The sequence below is a fragment of the Polypterus senegalus genome, chromosome 10 (genome assembly GCF_016835505.1).
Source record: "Polypterus senegalus isolate Bchr_013 chromosome 10, ASM1683550v1, whole genome shotgun sequence".
Taxonomy (NCBI): domain Eukaryota; kingdom Metazoa; phylum Chordata; class Cladistia; order Polypteriformes; family Polypteridae; genus Polypterus; species Polypterus senegalus.
Window position 1 is genome coordinate 53,100,343 of NC_053163.1, and position 19,327 is coordinate 53,119,669.

General features: G+C 38.8%; 1 protein-coding gene across 4 annotated transcripts in view; it reads right to left on the reverse strand.

The window, feature by feature from the left end:
- Positions 1-19,327, reverse strand: part of klhl4 (kelch-like family member 4) — a 452,146-nt gene that overhangs the window by 113,444 nt on the left and 319,375 nt on the right. For all 4 annotated transcript variants that reach the window (XM_039765785.1, XM_039765784.1, XM_039765783.1 and 1 more), the window contains exon 7: positions 15,727-15,951. In XM_039765785.1, coding sequence (XP_039621719.1) covers positions 15,727-15,951 — 225 coding nt within the window. The remainder of the gene's footprint in view (positions 1-15,726; positions 15,952-19,327) is intronic.

Sequence of the window (19,327 nt, forward strand, 5' to 3'; positions counted from 1 at the left end):
TTAGAAAATGGACGGATGGATGGATATAGAAAGATATATATATATACTAGCAAAATACCCGCGCTTCACAGCGGCAAAGTACTGCCTTAAAATTTTTATTAAGAAGAAAATGAAACCTTTTTAAACGGAGGGAAAATATACCAATAATTATTTAAGGATCTCTTTGTATACCACATTGTGAGCTCGGCCCTCCGGTTGAAATATGACCAAGCTGTGCGGTGAGCTTACTCTTGAGCAGGCAACGTACAGTTGGCCATGTGAACAGTAATCTTGTTTCAAATCTCACAGCTTGGATTGCTGCTGTCATAATCGGTTTGTGTTTCATGGTTTGTTTCAATTACGACAGTATTTGTAGGACTTGTGTTGAAGAGACATTCGGCATCTGTCAAGCGCTGTAAGTATACAACCGGTTTCATCGATAACTTCACATCCAGCTTTTGAGAGTTTAAACATTCATAAACATCAAAGTGTCCACTACTGAAATCGTCACCTGTCAATCTAAGATGTTTAAGAGGCATTGGCGGTTCTCGAAAGGTGTAAAATATTTGGCCATTTCGGTACACTTGAAAGCGACAGCCGAACAATTCAGCGGATGCATAGGTGAATTGCTTAAGCATTTCACGCTTATATTGCTCCTGTGTAATATAATTATCTCCTGTACCGTCATCAGTCCACACCTTGAACCTGTCCCAGTCATTCAATACATAAGACACAATGTTCCTCCGGATATCAAGAGTGAGCCTGATATGGTCGTGCAATATGTAACAAAGAGAATGGAAAAGGCAGGTGCCATCTCTGGGCATGGAAACCACTCGGTAAGTGACAGTTCTTTGATCGATGGTGATCACCTCGATAGACATGTTAATGGGGGTATGGTTGGAATGATAAAGGAAATGGGTACCTTAACAATGTAAAGTCTAAAATACCTAAACAATAACTATAATCGTAATAAATGAACAACAAAACAGCGGAGAATCCGTGGATTAAATAAAAAGCCTGTAGTTATCAGCAGGGAGACGTGAATCCCATGGCAAAGCATGGAATGGAATGTAGAGACTGGAGTGACAGATGGCTTTATATAGGCAGGCAGCCAACAACGTGGGAAGCGTTGGGATGGGGGACCCAACGCCGCCTTACACGGTGACTGATCTGCAAGCTATGGACGTATATATGTACGTAAGTAGGATTCAGTTAGTGTTGGGAACCCGCGTACCAAATTTCTTGAAGATGGGCCCATAAGTAACAAACTTCAATATGGCGGCCGACAGTGGCATCATACCAGCAAAATAAGTACCAAATTTCAGCCTTCTACCTACACCGGAAGTTGGAGAATTAGTGACGTTGGAAAGTTCAATATGGCAGCAGACAGTGGCATCATACCACCGAAATAAGTACGTACATCAGTTTTGGTTAGCGCAGGGAAGCCGCCTACCAAATTTCATGAAGATGGGGCCATAAATAAGAAAGTTCAACATGGCGAACGTTGTCAACCGTTATGACCGTTACGTGTGGAATTTTGAAATGAAACCTGCTTACCTTTTGTAAGTAAGCTGTAAGGAATAAGCCTGCCAAATTCAGCCTTCTACCTACATGGGAAGTTGGAGAATTAGTGATGAGTGAGTGAGTGCTTTGCCTTTTATTAGTATATATATATATATATATATCTATACTAATAAACGGCAAAGCCCTCACTGACTCACTGACTGACTGACTGACTGACTGATCACTAATTCTCCAACTTCCCGTGTAGGTAGAAGGCTGAAATTTGATAGGGTTATTCCTTACAGCTTCCTTACAAAAGTTGGGCAGGTTTCATTTCGAAATTCTACGCGTAATGGTCATAACTGGAAGCTGTTTTTCTCTATTTACTGTAATGGAGATGAGCTTGAAACCCGTGGGGGCGGAGTTTCGTGTGACATCATCACGCCTACCACGTAATCACACAGTACGTAGAAAACCAGGAAGAGGCACAAAAAGCGCTGAAGAAAACATGCATTATATAATTGAGAAGGCAGCGAAACAATATGAAGCGAGCGAGTGACATGTACAACCATATTCATGAGTTCTGCTACTTCGGAAACAAAGCACGATGTAAACCTAAACTTTAAATTAAGTTCATAGACAGGCTGCCGCTGGCGTTTGTAATTTAGTGCCTACCCATATAAGGCCGTCCGTTAGCGGCAATCCAGTAGCAAACTGCCACGGGTAAATATTCACGGGTGAAGGACTGTGCTTATGCAGAAGAAGATGAGATGGTCAGGGTGGTGTTTGGCACAAACTCAGCGAAACTGCGAGAGAAAGTTTTAAGTGCCGGGACTGCGTAACATTAGATACAGCTATGGACATAACGACATGGCACCAGCACAGCTGGGAAACTTCGATGCATGTACACCGAGCGGCTCACGTGAACTGACGCAGTGCACAGACAAAAAGCAACAGTTCCAAAGAGCGCTGAACAAAAAACGAATTACACAATTGAAAAGGCAGCAAAAAAATATGAAGCGTCTGATACATACACAGGATATTCATAAATGCAGCTACTGTGGAAACAAAGCACACGGTGGAAAAAGTCAATGTCCCGCTAAAGGAAGACAGTGTAAAAAAAAAAAAAAACCCACGCATGCAGTGTGTCGGGTCTCAGATAAAGAAGACGAGCTGTTTATTGATGCAGTAAGAAACGAATCGATGAATGAAACCTGTCATCTTTACGATTGACAAACACGGAATGTAACTTGAACACAACACATCCTACAAATATGAACCTGATTGAAAGAAATAATGATAATCAAATCCTTGATGACAGCAACACTCAGTAAAACTCACAAAACAATTACTGTATATTGACAGTCATGTTATGTTATTTTTAAAATGTTCCCTTTTCTTTTTCATAGCTTCTTTAACGCACTACGTCTCCGCTGCGATACGCTGGGTATATATATATGTATATATATACCCGATCTACATACTCGAATAATGGATACTTTATTCGCCATCAATGGATTGTTTTGGTAAAGCCATACTCAGTGTATTCATTAGATGAACGGTAAAAAAGTAAGAGCGAGGGGAGGATGACTTATTGAGGCATGCAGGCAAAACCACAATAGCGCTGGCTCGATGTACGAAAAATATATCTTTTCAAGTCCTATTTAGTCCATATGTGTCAAACTCAAGGCCGCAGGCCACATCCGCCCGGTGTAATTATATCCGCCCGCGAGATCATTTTATATACTGTATTATTGTTATTAATGGCCCGGGGATATGAAGCGCTGGTAACACAATAAACTACAGATCCCATAATGCAGCGCTTCAGCTGCCTTGCCGAACACTTACGCGGTCTCTTCAGTCGTTTCCTTACTTTGCGAAGGAAGCAGCTTTCTCACAGCTTCTGCACTGTTTTATAAACGAACGATATATAAGAAAGTCCTTTTCCTTGCTTCGCCAACGAAGCAGCCTTTTATTTAATCCACGGGTTCTCCGCTGTTTCATTGTTCATTTATTACGATTTTTATAGTTATTGTGTAGGTTTTATTTAATCCACGGGTTCTCTTCTGTGTTCACTGCGGTGTCTTCTTTCGTTACTGAGCTTAGCCAAGGAAGCAGCTTTCTCACAGCTTCTGCACTGTTTTAAAAACGAACGACATATAAGAAAGTCCTTTTTCCTTGCTACAACAAGAAGCAACCTTTTTATTTAATCCACGGGTGTTTCACCGCTGTGAAGCGCGGGTATTTTGCTAGTATATATATATATATATATATATATATATATATATATAAATAAAATAGCAGTGGCCCTAGCACTGACCCCTGTGGAAAACCACTCTTAACACTAGAATTACCAGAGCCTACGAAAAAACTCGTAAATCCGTCCCACCTTAAATCGCTTCTTAAAATCGTTCACAGCTCTCCACCACCGTCTAAATGTGCTGATAAAATCAGGCTGCACGCAGCCGGCTATTCCATCCCCCCACTGACTTAGAACATGCACAAGCCTCTCCCAGCTCATGCCTTGATTGATTATCTGGGAGTGAAGTGGAGTTTTAGAGTGGAAATAATAGATCGTTGTTTGGAACATACACATTTCATGTCTGTTCCGTTTCTACAGTAATCTGTGTAAACACATTGTTAAAACAGAAACGTTTTTTATACTCTAGTAGTAGATGACAAAATGTAGGCATAAACTATATAATGTATGAAGCCTGAAGTCCAAATATCAAATAAATACTTTCACAAAAGGTACAAATCTAACACAACAATTGCAGAAACAAAAAGCCGCCTTAACATGCGACATTGACAGCACCTTATTATGACTACCTCCGTGGCACAATAGAATCAGCTTGCCGACTGGGAATCAAAAAGTCGCGAGTTCAATCCTGCACCGCTCCGTTTTGATAAGTAAACTGCCCTTAGTCTTACTATTTTAAAATAAAAACATACATTTGATTTCAGTCTGTAACAGCCGATGTAATTTATGATACTTGTAAAGGTTAGCTTTGTTTTTTTTTTTTAGGCAGTTTTATTATCTCAGCCGTGTTCACTAGCCCAAACACACCCCACCCCGCATCTGACACTGCTGTTTTCACATAGACACACTATAACAGAGGTAAACTCAGCTCCCTTCTACATCGGAGCAAGAATGCACATACCATTGCTTGCATACTAAAGTGTCAGCAGGCACTTTTCGTGGCATTACACACATTTTTGAGCATGCCCTCTGCACACTACTTGTGACTTTAGGCTTTAGGAAGTAAGTAAATAAATAAAGGTAAATTGTGTCATTAAATGATTTCTTCAAAACATCACATATATTTGTCATCCTTTGTATGGACACAGCGACCACCGATCTCTAAACTCCCCAACCATGGTCACTTTTATACGCCGACGACATATTCCTGGCGAACCAATCTAGAAATGAGTTGCAACAACACACGCAGCAATGGAAGACACGCCTGACTGACCATGGCATGAGACTCAACATCAAGAAGACTGAATACATGGAAGCTGGCCTCCAAACCGATGGCACTATCAGCATCGACGGAGAAGACCGATTAGTAACAACAGGGACATCCTTCCCGATGCGTGAGTTCGGATCAACACCGTGTGGGCGAAGTGGTGCCAAGTAACGGGCGTGCTGTGTGACCGCCGAATGGGACCAAGTCATGAATGAAGACATCAGAAGGCGCCTCAGCATCGCATTAATCACGGAGAAAATACGTGAGGCACGGCTGTTTTCTGTTTTAACAATGTGTTTACACAGATTACTGTAGAAACGGAACAGACATGAAATGCGTGTGTTCCAAACAATGATCTATTATTTCCACTCTAAAACTCCACTTCACTCCCAGATAATCAATCAAGGCATGAGCTGGGAGAAGTTTGTGCACGTTCTAAGTCGGTGGGGGGGATGGAATAGCCGGCTGCGTGCAGCCTGATTTTATCAGCACATTTAGATGACAAAAGACGCTGATGGAGAGCTGTGAACGATTTTAAGAAGTGATTTAAGGTGGGACGGATTTTACGAGTTTTTTCGTAGGCTCTGGTAATTCTAGTGTTAACATTGTCCAATTCTGATGAGGTTCTTGCACCATCACCCTCTGTTTCCTTGTGTCTGAGCCAATTCCGCACTCATCTAAAAACATCACCCTGAACTCCCACTTTTAATCTGATGCACAACCACTCATGTGGCACCTTATCAAATGTTTTCTGAAAGTCCAGATAAATAATATCATATGCTCCACTTTGATTGTATCCTTTTGTTGCCTCATGTTTTCCAGCATGATAGTAAAACACCACCTCCCTCTTCTGAACCCATGCTGACTGTTCAGAATAACTCCTGTCCTTGCCATGTGTTGTTCAATCTTATCTATACTAATAAAAGGCAAAGCCCTCACTGACTGACTGACTGACTCATCACTATTTCTCCAACTTTCTGTGTAGGTAGAAGGCTGAAATTTGGCAGCCTCATTCCTTACAGCTTACTTACAAAGTTAGGCAGGTTTCATTTCGAAATTCTACGCGTAACATTCATAACTGGAACCTACTTTTGTACATATATACGGCCATAGCCTGCAGCTCGATCGCCGTGTGAGGCGGAGTTGCATCCCTCATCGTCACGCCTCCCACGTAATTTAGTGCCTGCCCATATAAGGCCGTCTGTCAGCGGCAATCCAATAGAAACACTCTGCCGCTAAATATTCGCGGGTGAAGGACTGTGCTTATGCAAACGAAGATGAGATGATCAGGGTGGTGTTTGGCACAAAACTCAGCGAAACTGTGAGAGAAACCTTTAAGTGCCGGGTCTTAGCTAACATTAAATAAAGTCATGGACATCGCACGAGATAGCACAAGCACAGCTGAGAACCTTCGATGCATGTACTCCGAGCGGCTCACATGAACTGACTGTGAATGCAGTATGCAAAGAATGAGGAAGAGCTCCAAAGAGCACTGAACAAAAAACGCATTACACAATTGAGAAGGCAGCAAAAGAATATGAAGCGAGTGACGCATACAAGCATATTCATAAGTGCAGCTACTACGGAAACAAAGCACGGTATAAACCGTAAGTTTAAATTAAGTTCATAAACACGCTGCCGCTATTCACGAGATACAAGTTTAATGAGAAGATGCGGGGTATAAATGAGACTTTGGATCACTTTGTAATGGAGTTGAAATTGCTGTAACGGAGTTAAACTTGCTGGTGACAGACTGTGCTTATGCAAACGAATAGGAAAGCAAGGTGTAAAGCTTAACTTTAAATTTAATGAGAAGAGGCATTGCCGGGCATGAGCTAACATCGCACGAGATAACACAAGCACAGCTGAGAACCTTCGATGCATGTACTCCGAGCGGCTCGCATGAACTGACTGTGAATGCAGTACGCAGACAAAAAGCAACAGCTCCAAAGAGCGCTGAACAAAAAACACAATACACAATTGAGAAGGCAGCAAAAGAATATGAAGCGAGTGACGCATACAAGCATATTCATAAGTGCAGCTACTGTGGAAACAAAGCACACGGTGGAAAAAGTCAATGTCCAGCTAAAGAAAGACAGAGTGAAAAAAAACTTGTGCATGCAGTGTGTGATGTCTCAAATAAAGAGGAAGACAAGCTGTTTATTGATGCAGTAAGAAAGGAATCGATGAATGAAACCTGTTATCTTTACAATGGTTGACAAACATGGAATGTAACTTGAACACAACACATCCTCCAAATACGAACCTGATTGAAAGAAATAATGATAATCAAATCATTGATGACAGCAACACTCATAACAGTCAGAAAACAATTACTGTATATTGACAATCATGTTACGCTATTTTTAAAATGTTTTTTTCTTTTTCATAACTTCTTTAACACAGTACTTCTCCGCTGCGAAGCGCGGGTATATATATAAATATAAATATACATATACACACACACACACACACACACACACACACACACACATATCTCAATGTACATACGAGGTTCGATTCCCGAGAGGGGGTGCAGTGAGTGTGTACGCCTGATGACCCCAAAATTAGGGCGAAACACGTGTCTCATACTCTTTGCATTATTTCACAGTAAAACTATTTCAATATATACACACACACACACACACACATACATATACTGTATATCAGCGTTTCCCGATTTATTTTACCCTCGCACCCCCTTGGTTTGAGACGTATGAAAAAATATGCGGTTAACGCAGAATGTCAGATCACCAATTGAAGCTTTATGAATAATGGATACTTTATTCACCATCAATGATTGTTTTGGTAAAGCCATACTCAGTGTAATCATTAGATAAACGGTAAAAAAGTAAGAGCGAGGGGAGGGTGACTTATTGAGGCACACAGGCGAAAGCACAATAGCACGCGGACTCGATGTAGTGTGCGTCAACTCGATCTGAATTACGCGATCACATTCAAAAAAATATATTTCTTAAGTTCCGTTTGGTCGACACAAATATCTTTGGTTGGAATGTAAAGCGAATTTACTCTTTACATTTCTATGGTGAAGTAAAATTTATGCAATGATGCCTACATTTAACTTACATTCCTACCAAAGATATTTCTGTCAACTAAATAAAAATTTCTTCTATTTAAAATTTAAATAGAACTTGAACAGATACGATAGTTCATAATATCCACACAGACTTGCACGTAAGAGCGGGAGTCATCCGTTTAAACAAGCAGCGTATTGCACTGATACGAAATAGCCTGCCCATTTAATTATTTAGGAATGGATAGATAAATTCAGATTTTATACAAATGTTTTTGATTTTTGTTCCTTGATGGATTCTGGCACCCCCAGCAACAGTTGCTCACACCCCAAAGAGTGTGTGTGTGTGTGTAATATATATATATATTCCCATGCCGGTCTGCACCCCCAGGATCGTGCCACCAGGGTCCAGCTGGGCCTTATGGACTTTGTAGTGTTTATACACAGCCCTGCTGGATACCTTGGGGACCACCAGGAGTCGCTGTGGGGGGGCTTATGGGCCCTGTGATGCCGTATGACCCGGGAGTACGTCACGGTCACATGACGGGAAGAAATGTCGTGCTCATATATATATATGATAGCAACACTCATAACAGTGACAAAACAATTACATTGACAATCATGTTACGTTATTTTTAAAATGTTTCCTTTTCTTTTTCATTACTTCTTTAACACACTACTCTGCTGCAAAACACAGATATTTTGCTAGTCCTTAATAATTCCTTCCTTTAATTTTCCTGTGATGCATGTTAAGCTTACTGGCCTATAGTTGCTTGAATCTGCCCTGTCACCCTTTTTGTGTATTGGAATGATATTTGCCATTTTCCAGTCCTTTGGAATCTCTCCAGTGCGCAGTGACTTCCTAAAATGCGTCAAGGGTTTATATAGGGTGGTCCAGATCTATTTATGCAATTTTCATTACGACCATTGAGAAGTGTGCGAACTGACGACATGAAGAATCGTCTTTGTGCCGAACTGGAATCATCCCCGCATAAATCAAAGTCATCCAGATGATCTGGATCTGCATAATTAGATCAGGACCACCCTGTTTATGTACACACTAGCCTCCTTGAGAACTTGAAGATAAATATCTGGTCCTGGTGATGTGTTTGATTTCCACTTTTTTAATCTGAGCTTCTCCCTCAACAATTTCCAAATCCCTCAGTACCTCCTTAGTAGTCACGTTTACCTGTGGGAGGTTATCCACTTGCTCACTTGTAAACACCTCAGAAAAATGTAAGTTTAGGGCATCCACTATTTCATTGTCTGCATGTTTTTACTTTGCAGTCATTCGTCTTATATGCCTTATAAAGAAGTTTTTTCCTTGGCAACTTCTTTTTTAAATCTTTATTAATCCATTGTAGAGTTTTTTTTAATTTCCTATTAATTCCAAATTTAGGTATGTATCTGTCCTGCATTACATGTAAAACATTTTTAAACTTGTTCCACTGCTCCTCGACTGACTCCACACTTAAAATCTTATCCCAGTGTATCCTACTTAGACATTGTCGCATCTGCTCAAAATTAGCACTACCAAAGTTCAACTTAACAATTTTAGTCTTTGGATCTGCACTCTTACAAAATACTGAGAATTGTATTATATTATGGGAACTTGACCCTAGTGGTTCAATTACCTCTACACCCTCAATTCTATCATGATTATTACAAAATACTAAATCCAGACAGGCTTAACTCCGTATTAGTGCTTTAACATACGGTGTTAAAAAATAGTCACTTTTTACTTCTAATAACTCCTGCTCTTCTGCTCTGCCATCTGCAAGGTTATCCCAGTTAATATTTGGATAATTCAAGTCCCCCATGACTATAATATCTGCCTGTAAACTTGCCTTTTTGATATTACTAAAAGATGTGTGTTGAAATTACTGTCTGAATTGCGTGGTCTATAACACACTCCTAAAACAAGACCTCTTTCCCCAATATTTTTCAGGGGAAGCCACATGTCCTCACTAAGATGGGGCTCATCATCCAACTGAAGAGGACTTAAATTTAAATTCTGTTTGGCATAAACAGCAACCCCACCTCCTTTTCTGTTCTCTCTATCCTTCCTAAAAATGTGTATCCCTCTGTGTTACACTCATCCCCATCTTTATTTAGCCAGGTTTCCATTATTGCTGTAATATCATAATTATGCTCTGCTACATACAACTCCAACTCACTTCCCTTATTTTTGATACTTCTAGCATCAAGGAAAGCTATTTTTAATGTGTTAATCCTTCTAAGTAGCCTAGCATACCCTGATTAGAGCTGCTGATTAGTTGTGTATATTGCATTTCAGGTTGTTATTCATTTGTACAAAAATAAAAAATACAATATTTATAAACTGTTACTAACCCTCTTCTATTCTGTTTCCCTTCTCTGTATTCTGAGGTGGCACTTGGTGCCCCTGCTCAACTGCCAAATTTTCCTATGAAAAAGTCATCTGCATTGGAATCATTAGATAGCAGGTGTTTTTAGCAGATTCGACATCCTAGAACTGACTCTTGGGTTGAATGCTCAGGAGGCAGTAGGCAGTTAGCTGGCCAAAATCTCTATGATTATGTCTGACTTTGTCTTTGACTTTTTTCTGTTGTCAATTGGGCAGATTTGCAATTAGTAATGGGCAAATAATGTAGGCTTTCACTTATGTTAATCTGTTTCTACTTTATTTTCTGTCTATATTAACAAACCTCTTTATATGTATTAGTTCTGTATTTAGTGATTCGTTTAATCTATACTTACATTTTGCCTTTGAAATTTGACATGACACTCACTTGCATTTGACTTGGAGCACTATGCAGGAACAATTTGTTTTAATATTGCATTGTATTTCCAAGGTGTTAATGATAGATTGGCCATTCAGCTATTAGACATTGACTACTTGTGTTCTGTTTTTTAACCCTATTTTTGACACATAGTGCACACCCAACCTTTGTGGAAGGTGACTCTCTTTGAATTGCCTTTCCCATTCTTCCATTTTTACCTGCAAGTTTTTTTTCTTGTCTTCTTAGAGAGCCAAGGCTGTGGGACTGTCAATTAATCAAGGCCTGATAAAGCCCAGTGAGACATTCTTTATGTGATTCTGAGCATTTCAAAAATACATTTTTTTTGTGATGGCTGTTTTTGATAATGACTCAGATTTTTTGTTGTCTGTCGAAGAGAAATTAACGTGGACAAAACCAAGGTTATTTTGACAAAAAGGAAGCGTGCCAATGAAAAGAACCCTACTTTGCCATAGGAAAAAAAACAAAATTATATATATATATATATATATATATATATATATATATATATATATATATATATATATATATATATATATATATATATATATATATATATATATATATATATAAAGTAGTGCTTTTCATTTAATAAAGAAATATCAGCAAAATGAAAATCACCTTCCCAACCTTGCTAAACTTCTGCTAAATATCATACATGGCAGTAGGCTATGCTATATACTATTTAGGATGACCTATGACAAACTGGCTGATTGGAAAAAAGCTCAATGGAGAAACTTCATTTTAAATTTTCTAAAGTGCTCCTTCAAATGCTTAGGAATGCACTTAATAGGAATTATGTAGCTGAACTTGAATAGTTTTCCCACATTCTTCTACTTGCATTAGTCTGACCCTTAGCCCAATTGTGGTGTAAACTCTTGAATCCCTTTAATGATCTGGGGCCTCATGTTTAAACAGTGTGTATGCACAAAAATGTTGCTTAAACCCGTTTCCAAACTCAACTTGGCGTAAAGACACACATTTTCACGCCAGGTCAATCCCTTGCATACGGAAGTTCTCTGCTCTGTTTTGCAAACTGGCGGCACCCAACATCAAAGCAGTTCTATTGTTCCTGTGTGGTTTCCCTTTATTTTTTAGATTCACATTCCTGACACGGCTTTATCAAATACACTGAAATTAACTGCATATCATTTATTAGTTTAAGGCATCTGATTGTAATCAACCCATAACCATATAATGGTGCACAGAATGGCCAAGCTATTCCAAATACTACAGCTGGTTTAGCGTTGTCACTGTCAGTGCACCACTCAGAGTATTTAAAACTAGAATTACCAGAGCCTACGAAAAAACTCGTAGATCCGTCCCACCTTGAATCACTTCTCACCTCTCTGTCAGCATCTTTTGTCCTTTAAATGTATGGATAAGCGGCAACAGCAAGCAGCTTGCTATCACATCCCCCCCACCCCACACAGTTTTCTTAGCTCAAGTCTGTTTACCTGCGTGTCAGTTGCTTAGAGTTGCATAAAGTGAAAAGTCAAGCAAAACGACACCTTTTATAAATACTATATCGTTATTTGGAACACATGCATTTCATGTGTGTTCCATGTCTAAAACGATCTATGTAAACACATCTTTAAAACAGAAATGTTTTTCATGCTTTAGTAATAATTGACAAAATGTAGACATGAAGTGTATAATGTGTGAAGCCTGATTTCCAAATATCAAAAAAAAAACTTTCACAAAAGGTACATATATAACAGAACAAATAAGCTTCCATTCAAAAATATAACTGCAGAGAAACAACTCACATTCAGGTGTGAGCGACATTGACCTGCATTTACTATGACTGCTTTGGTGGTGCAATGGTATCAGCTGTTGTCTGGTAATCAAAACTTCATGGGTTTGATCCCCAACGAGTCTGAGAAGTCAGCTGTTTTTATTCATAGTATTTTAGAATGTAAAGGTTAGCTTTGTTTTTTCTTTTTTATTATTCAGTTTCATTCTCTCAGTCACGTTCATGATCCTACCCCCCCACCCCCAATCTGACAGTGCTGTTTTCACATAAAGACGCACTATAGCTCTGCACTCTGCAGGAAGTAAGTAAATAAATCCAAATAAATAACATCTGGACAGTGTATGTGCCCTAAAAAGAAGTCTGACTGCATTCTCATACCAACGCTTGCGAACTGAAGTGTCTGCGTGCACGTTTCGTGATATTACACGTGTAGTTTTTGAGCATACCCGTGTCACTCAAACACAGGAAACTCTGCAGTGTACTTGTGATTTTCTTTTTTCTTCGGTTATAGTCTTGAATAAAAGTGCACTTGTTTTGTTATACTTGTACCATCAACATTTATATGTTACTTACATAAAAGCCAGATCAAATGTTATTTATTTGGATTTATTTACTTACTACCTACAGAGTGCAGAGCTATAGCGGTGAAAACAGCAGTGTCAGATGGGGAGGGCCGGGGTAGGGAAGGATTGTGAACGTGACTGAGAGAATGAAACTGAATAATACAAAAGAAAAAACAAAGCTAACCTTTACAAGTATCATACATTTACACTGACTGTTACAGACTGAAATCAAATGTATGTTTTTATTCTAAAATAGTAAGAATAAAAGCAGCTGACTTCTCAAAATGGACTCATCGGGGATCGAACCCGTGAAGTTTAGATTACCAATCAACATGTCGCACCCTAACGTGGGTTGTTTTTCTGCAGTTATATTCTTGAATAGAAGTGCACTTGTTCTGTTATATTTGTACCTTTTGTGAAAGTGTTTTTTTTGATATTTGGAATTCAGGCTTCACACCTTATACACATGTTGTAAATGTAAGAAGGAATGTCCTTGGGTGTTTGTGGGAACTGTTAACATTTCTGATGATTGTGTATAGTGCGGAACTGACCTATCTGTACTATTCTGTCCTCTGCATCTGCTAGAGTTGAAAAAAGATACCAACATGCAGCAATATCTGGGCACTGGCCAAGATCGGGAAAAAAAACAAACAAACACAGTCACGTCATGATTACAACCGCATGAAGGTATGCAAATGGATATAATGTTGCATTAGTGCGACAATGTTTTCTGGAATGTACAATACAGGTCATAAAATGAATTATTCCAAATGTCATATATATCTAAGTCTCTCTTTTTTTGTCAGAGCGGCTTTGACATCATGGATCAGAAGGCGCATACTAATTCAGTGTGAGCAGGAACACTCAAGAATAAAACTGAATAAAAACAACTCACATCCACAGTCATCCTCAGTCATGCACAACACTCACACTCACCATGACTGCTGAAGGCCTGTGCGCTGGAGCTGGGGAGTCCTCTACAGCGCATCTTCAACCTCAGTCTGGAACAGGGGAGAGTCCCAAGGCTTTGGAAAACATCTTGCATCACCCCAGTCCTAAAAGTATCATGTCCTAGTGAGCTGAATGACTTCCGGCCAGTCGCTCTGACATCACATGTGATGAAGACCATAGAGCGGCTGCTGCTTCACCACCTGAGGCCACAGGTCCGCCATGCCCTCGACCCTCTGCAGGGTTCGCATACCAGGAGAAGGATGGAGCGGAGGATGCCATCATCTATATGCTACACCGATCCCTCTCCCACTTGGACAGAAGCAGTGGTGTAAAAATTATGTTTCTGGACTTCTCTAGTGCCTTCAACACCATCCAACCTCTCCTCCTTAGGGACCAGCTGACAGAGATGGGAGTACATTCATACCTGGTGGCATAGATCATGGACTATATTACAGACAGACCTCAGTATGGGAACTGCAGGTCTGACATCGTGGTCAGCATCGCAGGAGCGCCGCAGGGGACTGTACTTTCTCCGGTCCTGATCAGCCTATATACATCAGACTTCCAATACAACTCAGAGTCATACAACGTGCAAATGTGCACTGTCCTGCTCCACTGACACACTGAGGAGATCGTTCCTTCCACACACTATGCGACTCTTCAATTCCACCCGGCGGTGTAAACGTTATTATACAAAGTTATTGTCTGATTTACCTGCATTTTTATCAGTCTTTAATTTAATATTGTTTTTTTTATCAGTATGATGCTGCTGGAGTGAGTTTCCCCTTGGGAAAAAAAGGACAAGTGTTGTTATTTCAACATCACGCGAGACAAGGCAGTAAACCATCATTTAAAACAAGTCCACAGACATCTAACCTAGCAGTTGTTGGATTTCTTTTGGCAGACACGCATCATGTGCTCCCAGCTCTTAAAAACAATGACAAGTGACAAGCAAAACAGGCAGCTCGCCAGCAGCAGAAAGACAGCAGATGATCCGATGGCATCTCCTTAGCGTGCATTCAGCCACCCCTCCTTCACAACGCGAACAGCGTTATACGTCCTGGGAGAAAGATGTAACCACACCCAGGGCCGAAAATAAAGGACAAGTATTGTTTTGACAAAAGTTTTTAAAGTAAAAGTGAAAATAATGCATATGTTACAATTCCCATAAAAATAATCTCTTTAAATTATATATCCGGTAAACCAAACACAGGGTGGGCGAGCAAAGCCCCATAGTATATCTATGTGTGTCTCTCTGTCACGGGGGTGGGATTGGGTAATTCCATTGTTTGAACATCAGCCCCAAGGACCTGAGCCTGGACATCTTTTTGTGTTCGTTGTCTGTTACTTTGTGCTTTTTACCTCAGCAGATGTTTGAGTAGGCTACAGTATGTAGAAGTGCTTGTGAATTTTTTATTTATAAAATCTTTAAGCATTTTTGTGTTGACAATCTTTAGTGTCTGTCTTTTAAGTATGTCAATACATTTAAAATGTATTTTTATATCACACCTTTTCAGTTTAAAAACTCTTATCACACAATAAACATCTACAAATACAGTTGAAATAAAATGCAAAATAATGCTAAATAAAAACCTAAGACAATATGTTGAGCAATACATTTTTTTAATGACTAACTATATATGTCAATTCACATAAGAAAGGCTTATTTATTTATTTTTTTTCTTAAACATACCTAATCCATGTCTGTGAGTTGACATAGGTGGCATTACAGACCATACTTTGGTCACTGGGTTGTAACACTCCACCATGTTAGAAGTTTTCAGACCATCTCTACCTCCAACAACATAAAGCTTGTTATCAATTACTGCAACACCAAACTGCAGTCTTCTTCCATTCATTGAGCCAACTTGAATCCAAGTGTTTGAACGCAAGTCATACTTTTCAATAGTTATGGCACCTAAAAAATAAAGAACAAGTTCAGTCTTGTAACATTAAAAATTCACTTTTTTTCTATATAAGTTCATACTCATGTGATAAAACAATATAAGAAAGATTTAGAACATAGTAAGCAACAGTCACTTTTGCGTGGACCATTCTGTTTATGAAAACATGATCATATATTGCAAGAGAGTGAAAATAAAATATTTTATTTTTTTAGGTATTTGAAATTGATGCTTCCAGCACAAACCTTTAAAATTTGAGCAAAGAAACAATGACACCTGGAATATCATGTATTTTTAGTTTCCATTTAACAAAACAAAGGCATGACATTCCTAAAGAAATTTACAGAATAGCTAACAGACTGATTCTATACTGTTAAGTCTGAGCTATGACAAAAGATCAAATTAATTAATTTTTAGATTGAGTAAAAGGAAATGTAGATTTTATATGGTATTTTTTAAGATAACCTTTGGAATTACCTAAGTTAATGCCAACTGTTATGATTAATGTGTTCTAAAAATGTTCAGATAAAGATGACAAACATTTCAAGGTAAGGCAGTTCCTTTAGGTAAAGAAGGTAGAAATTTGAAGGCAAGGTAGTTGTACTCGCTCATCATGCTATTGGAGAATGTATTACATGGTCAAGTGCACATTAACCAGTGTAAGAAAAGTTTCACAGTACTCATTACATGTGACAATAATAATCCTATAAACATGTAATGCAAAGCAAATCTAGCTTGTGAGTTTAACACTAGAATTACCAAAGCCTTTAAAAAAGACTTGCAATTCCGGCCCACATTAAATCCCTTCGCAACTCTCCATCAGTGTCTTTTGTGTTGTAAATGTGTCAATCAGCAAAAGCAATCCCATTCCCCCCACCCTGCTATTTCTTTGAAGTACAGGTGTGGGGCAGACTGACTGGCAAGATGACACCGCACCAGTTGCTGCATCCAAACTGTGCCATCTTTCGCCTTTACACCTGGTGCAGCTGCGTTGTTCTCATATTTGAGTGGCCATTTCTCGCAGAGAGGGCTTCTGTTCTCTTTCTCCAATGAAGAACCCTCATCTTCATCTGAGTTCACCTGTGCTATAGCACGTTATTATTTGAAAACAGCAGAGTCAGATTGGGGCAAGCGTGAACATGACTGAGAGAATAAAACTGAATAAATAAAAACGCTAACCTTTACAAGTACCATACATTTACACCAGCTGTTACAGACTCAAATGAAATGTATGTTTTTTTCCATAATACTTAACATGGAGGCATCCAGGATCGAACCATGAACGTCTCAATTACAAGTCAGCAGTTCTTACTGCTGCACCACTAAAGTGGTTGTATTAAGGGCATGTCAATGCTGCTATCACATCCCCAAACCGCCGCACAAAGTTTTCCCAGCTCAAGTCTGTTTACCTGCGTGTCAGTTGCTTAGAGTTGTATAGAGTGAGAAGTCAAGAAAAATTACACCTTTTATAAATACTATACCATTATTTGGAACATATGCATTTCATGTATGTTCTGTGTCTACAACAATTTATGTAAACACATCATTAAAACAGAAACATTGTTCTGCCCCACATCTTAATAGTTGAGACTGTTATTTGTTGAACTGTGCTCCCCCTTCATCTTCTCATTTATTAACACACCAGTCAGTCACATCCCACACTCACAGTGGTACTATAAAAGTCTATGAAACTCGCATAATGCAGGTAGGTTCCATAATAAACATTTGAATACAATACACCCCATGTCTCTCACGTAGGCACCCCTTTATCTCTTGTTTCAGTCACGTCCAAAATGTATCCTTAGGATATATAAGCCCCTGGGTCTGTTTAGTTGTGGTACGCAGCAATTTAAACCTCTGTCTACGCGCTTCTCTTTTTCTTGATCCATCCGTGGAAATCACTCGCCTTGTGTCTTTTAAAGCTTTATTGTTTAATGTACGCTTTCTGCTATGTATTACTTTGTAAATCATTCTGTATTGTCTTTGATTGTTGACATTTAAATGCCTGTATGTTTCTTTTGTATATATTTCAGTTTACAACAAAGTACGTCCAGTAAAAGCCTTCAAGATAGCTCACTCACCCCTTGTCGTTTTTTATGTGGATGTGCCGAGTTGTTTAAGCTCTCTGCGGCCGCATTGCATGGACAGTGCGGAGTGAGACAGAAAATACGTTTTTCATGTTTTAGTAATAATTGACAAAATGTATAAATGTATAAAATAAATATTTTCACAAAAGGTACAAATATGACAGAACAAGTGCACTTCTATTCAAGAATATAACTGCACAAAAAGAACCTGTGTTTGGGAGTGACATTGACACCCCTTTGATACGACCGCTTCGGTGGCGTAACAGTAAAAACTGTAACATGGGTTCTTATTCTGCAGTTATATTCTTCAATAGAAGCGTACTTGTTCTGTTTTATTTGTACCTTTCGTGAAAGTGTTTATTTGATATTTGGACTTCAGGCTTCACACATTATACACTTAATGTCTACATTTTGTCTATTACTAAAACATGAAAAACGTTTCTGTTTTAACAATGTGTTTACACAGATTATTATAGACACGGAACACACATGAAATGCATGTGTTCCAAATAGCGATATAGTATTTATAAAAGGTGTCATTTTGTTTGACTTCTCACTCTATACAACTCTAAGCAACTGATATGCAGGTAAACAGACATGAGCTGAGAAGACTGTGCGGCAATGGGGGATGTGATAGCAAGCTGCTTGCTGCTTATCGACACATTTAAAGGACAAAAGACACTGACAGAGAGGTGGGACAGATCTACAAGTTTTTTCATAGTTTTTGGTAATTCTAGTGTTAAAATCTTTGAAGCACCACACATATTTACAATATATTTATTTGTATATTTCTATTTTTACATTATTCAAAACTTTGATAAGGTTTAACTACACTTGCTAATAAATATATTTAAAACTCTGTGCTTATAAATGGTTGTGCAGTATAAGAATACTTCATAAGAATATTTTTAAATCGAATGGATATTTTATTAAAAGAATATTTGTTTAAAACAAGAGTGTGGTTTATAATGGATGTAATCTGCCCCTTCATTTGCAGAGAATCAAGATTGACCTGATCTCAAAATGTATAAAGCAGCCATCAGTTTTTAGGGCCAAATTTAAAAAAAGAAGAGATTTTTGTAATAAGTAATGTCTTTTTTGTAGGATGGTTTCAAAACAGAAGAATAAGATACAAAACCATATTTTCAGTTTTCCAGGGTTGCTGTAATTTTGTAATATTAGCATTTTTTCAGTTTAGACTCATATACTGTACATTAAAATAGCAGGGTTAGGTGGCTTCATAGATATGACAAAAGCATATAGAATGCACTGCTGTATTGCAGTTGCAGATTTTTAAATTGGT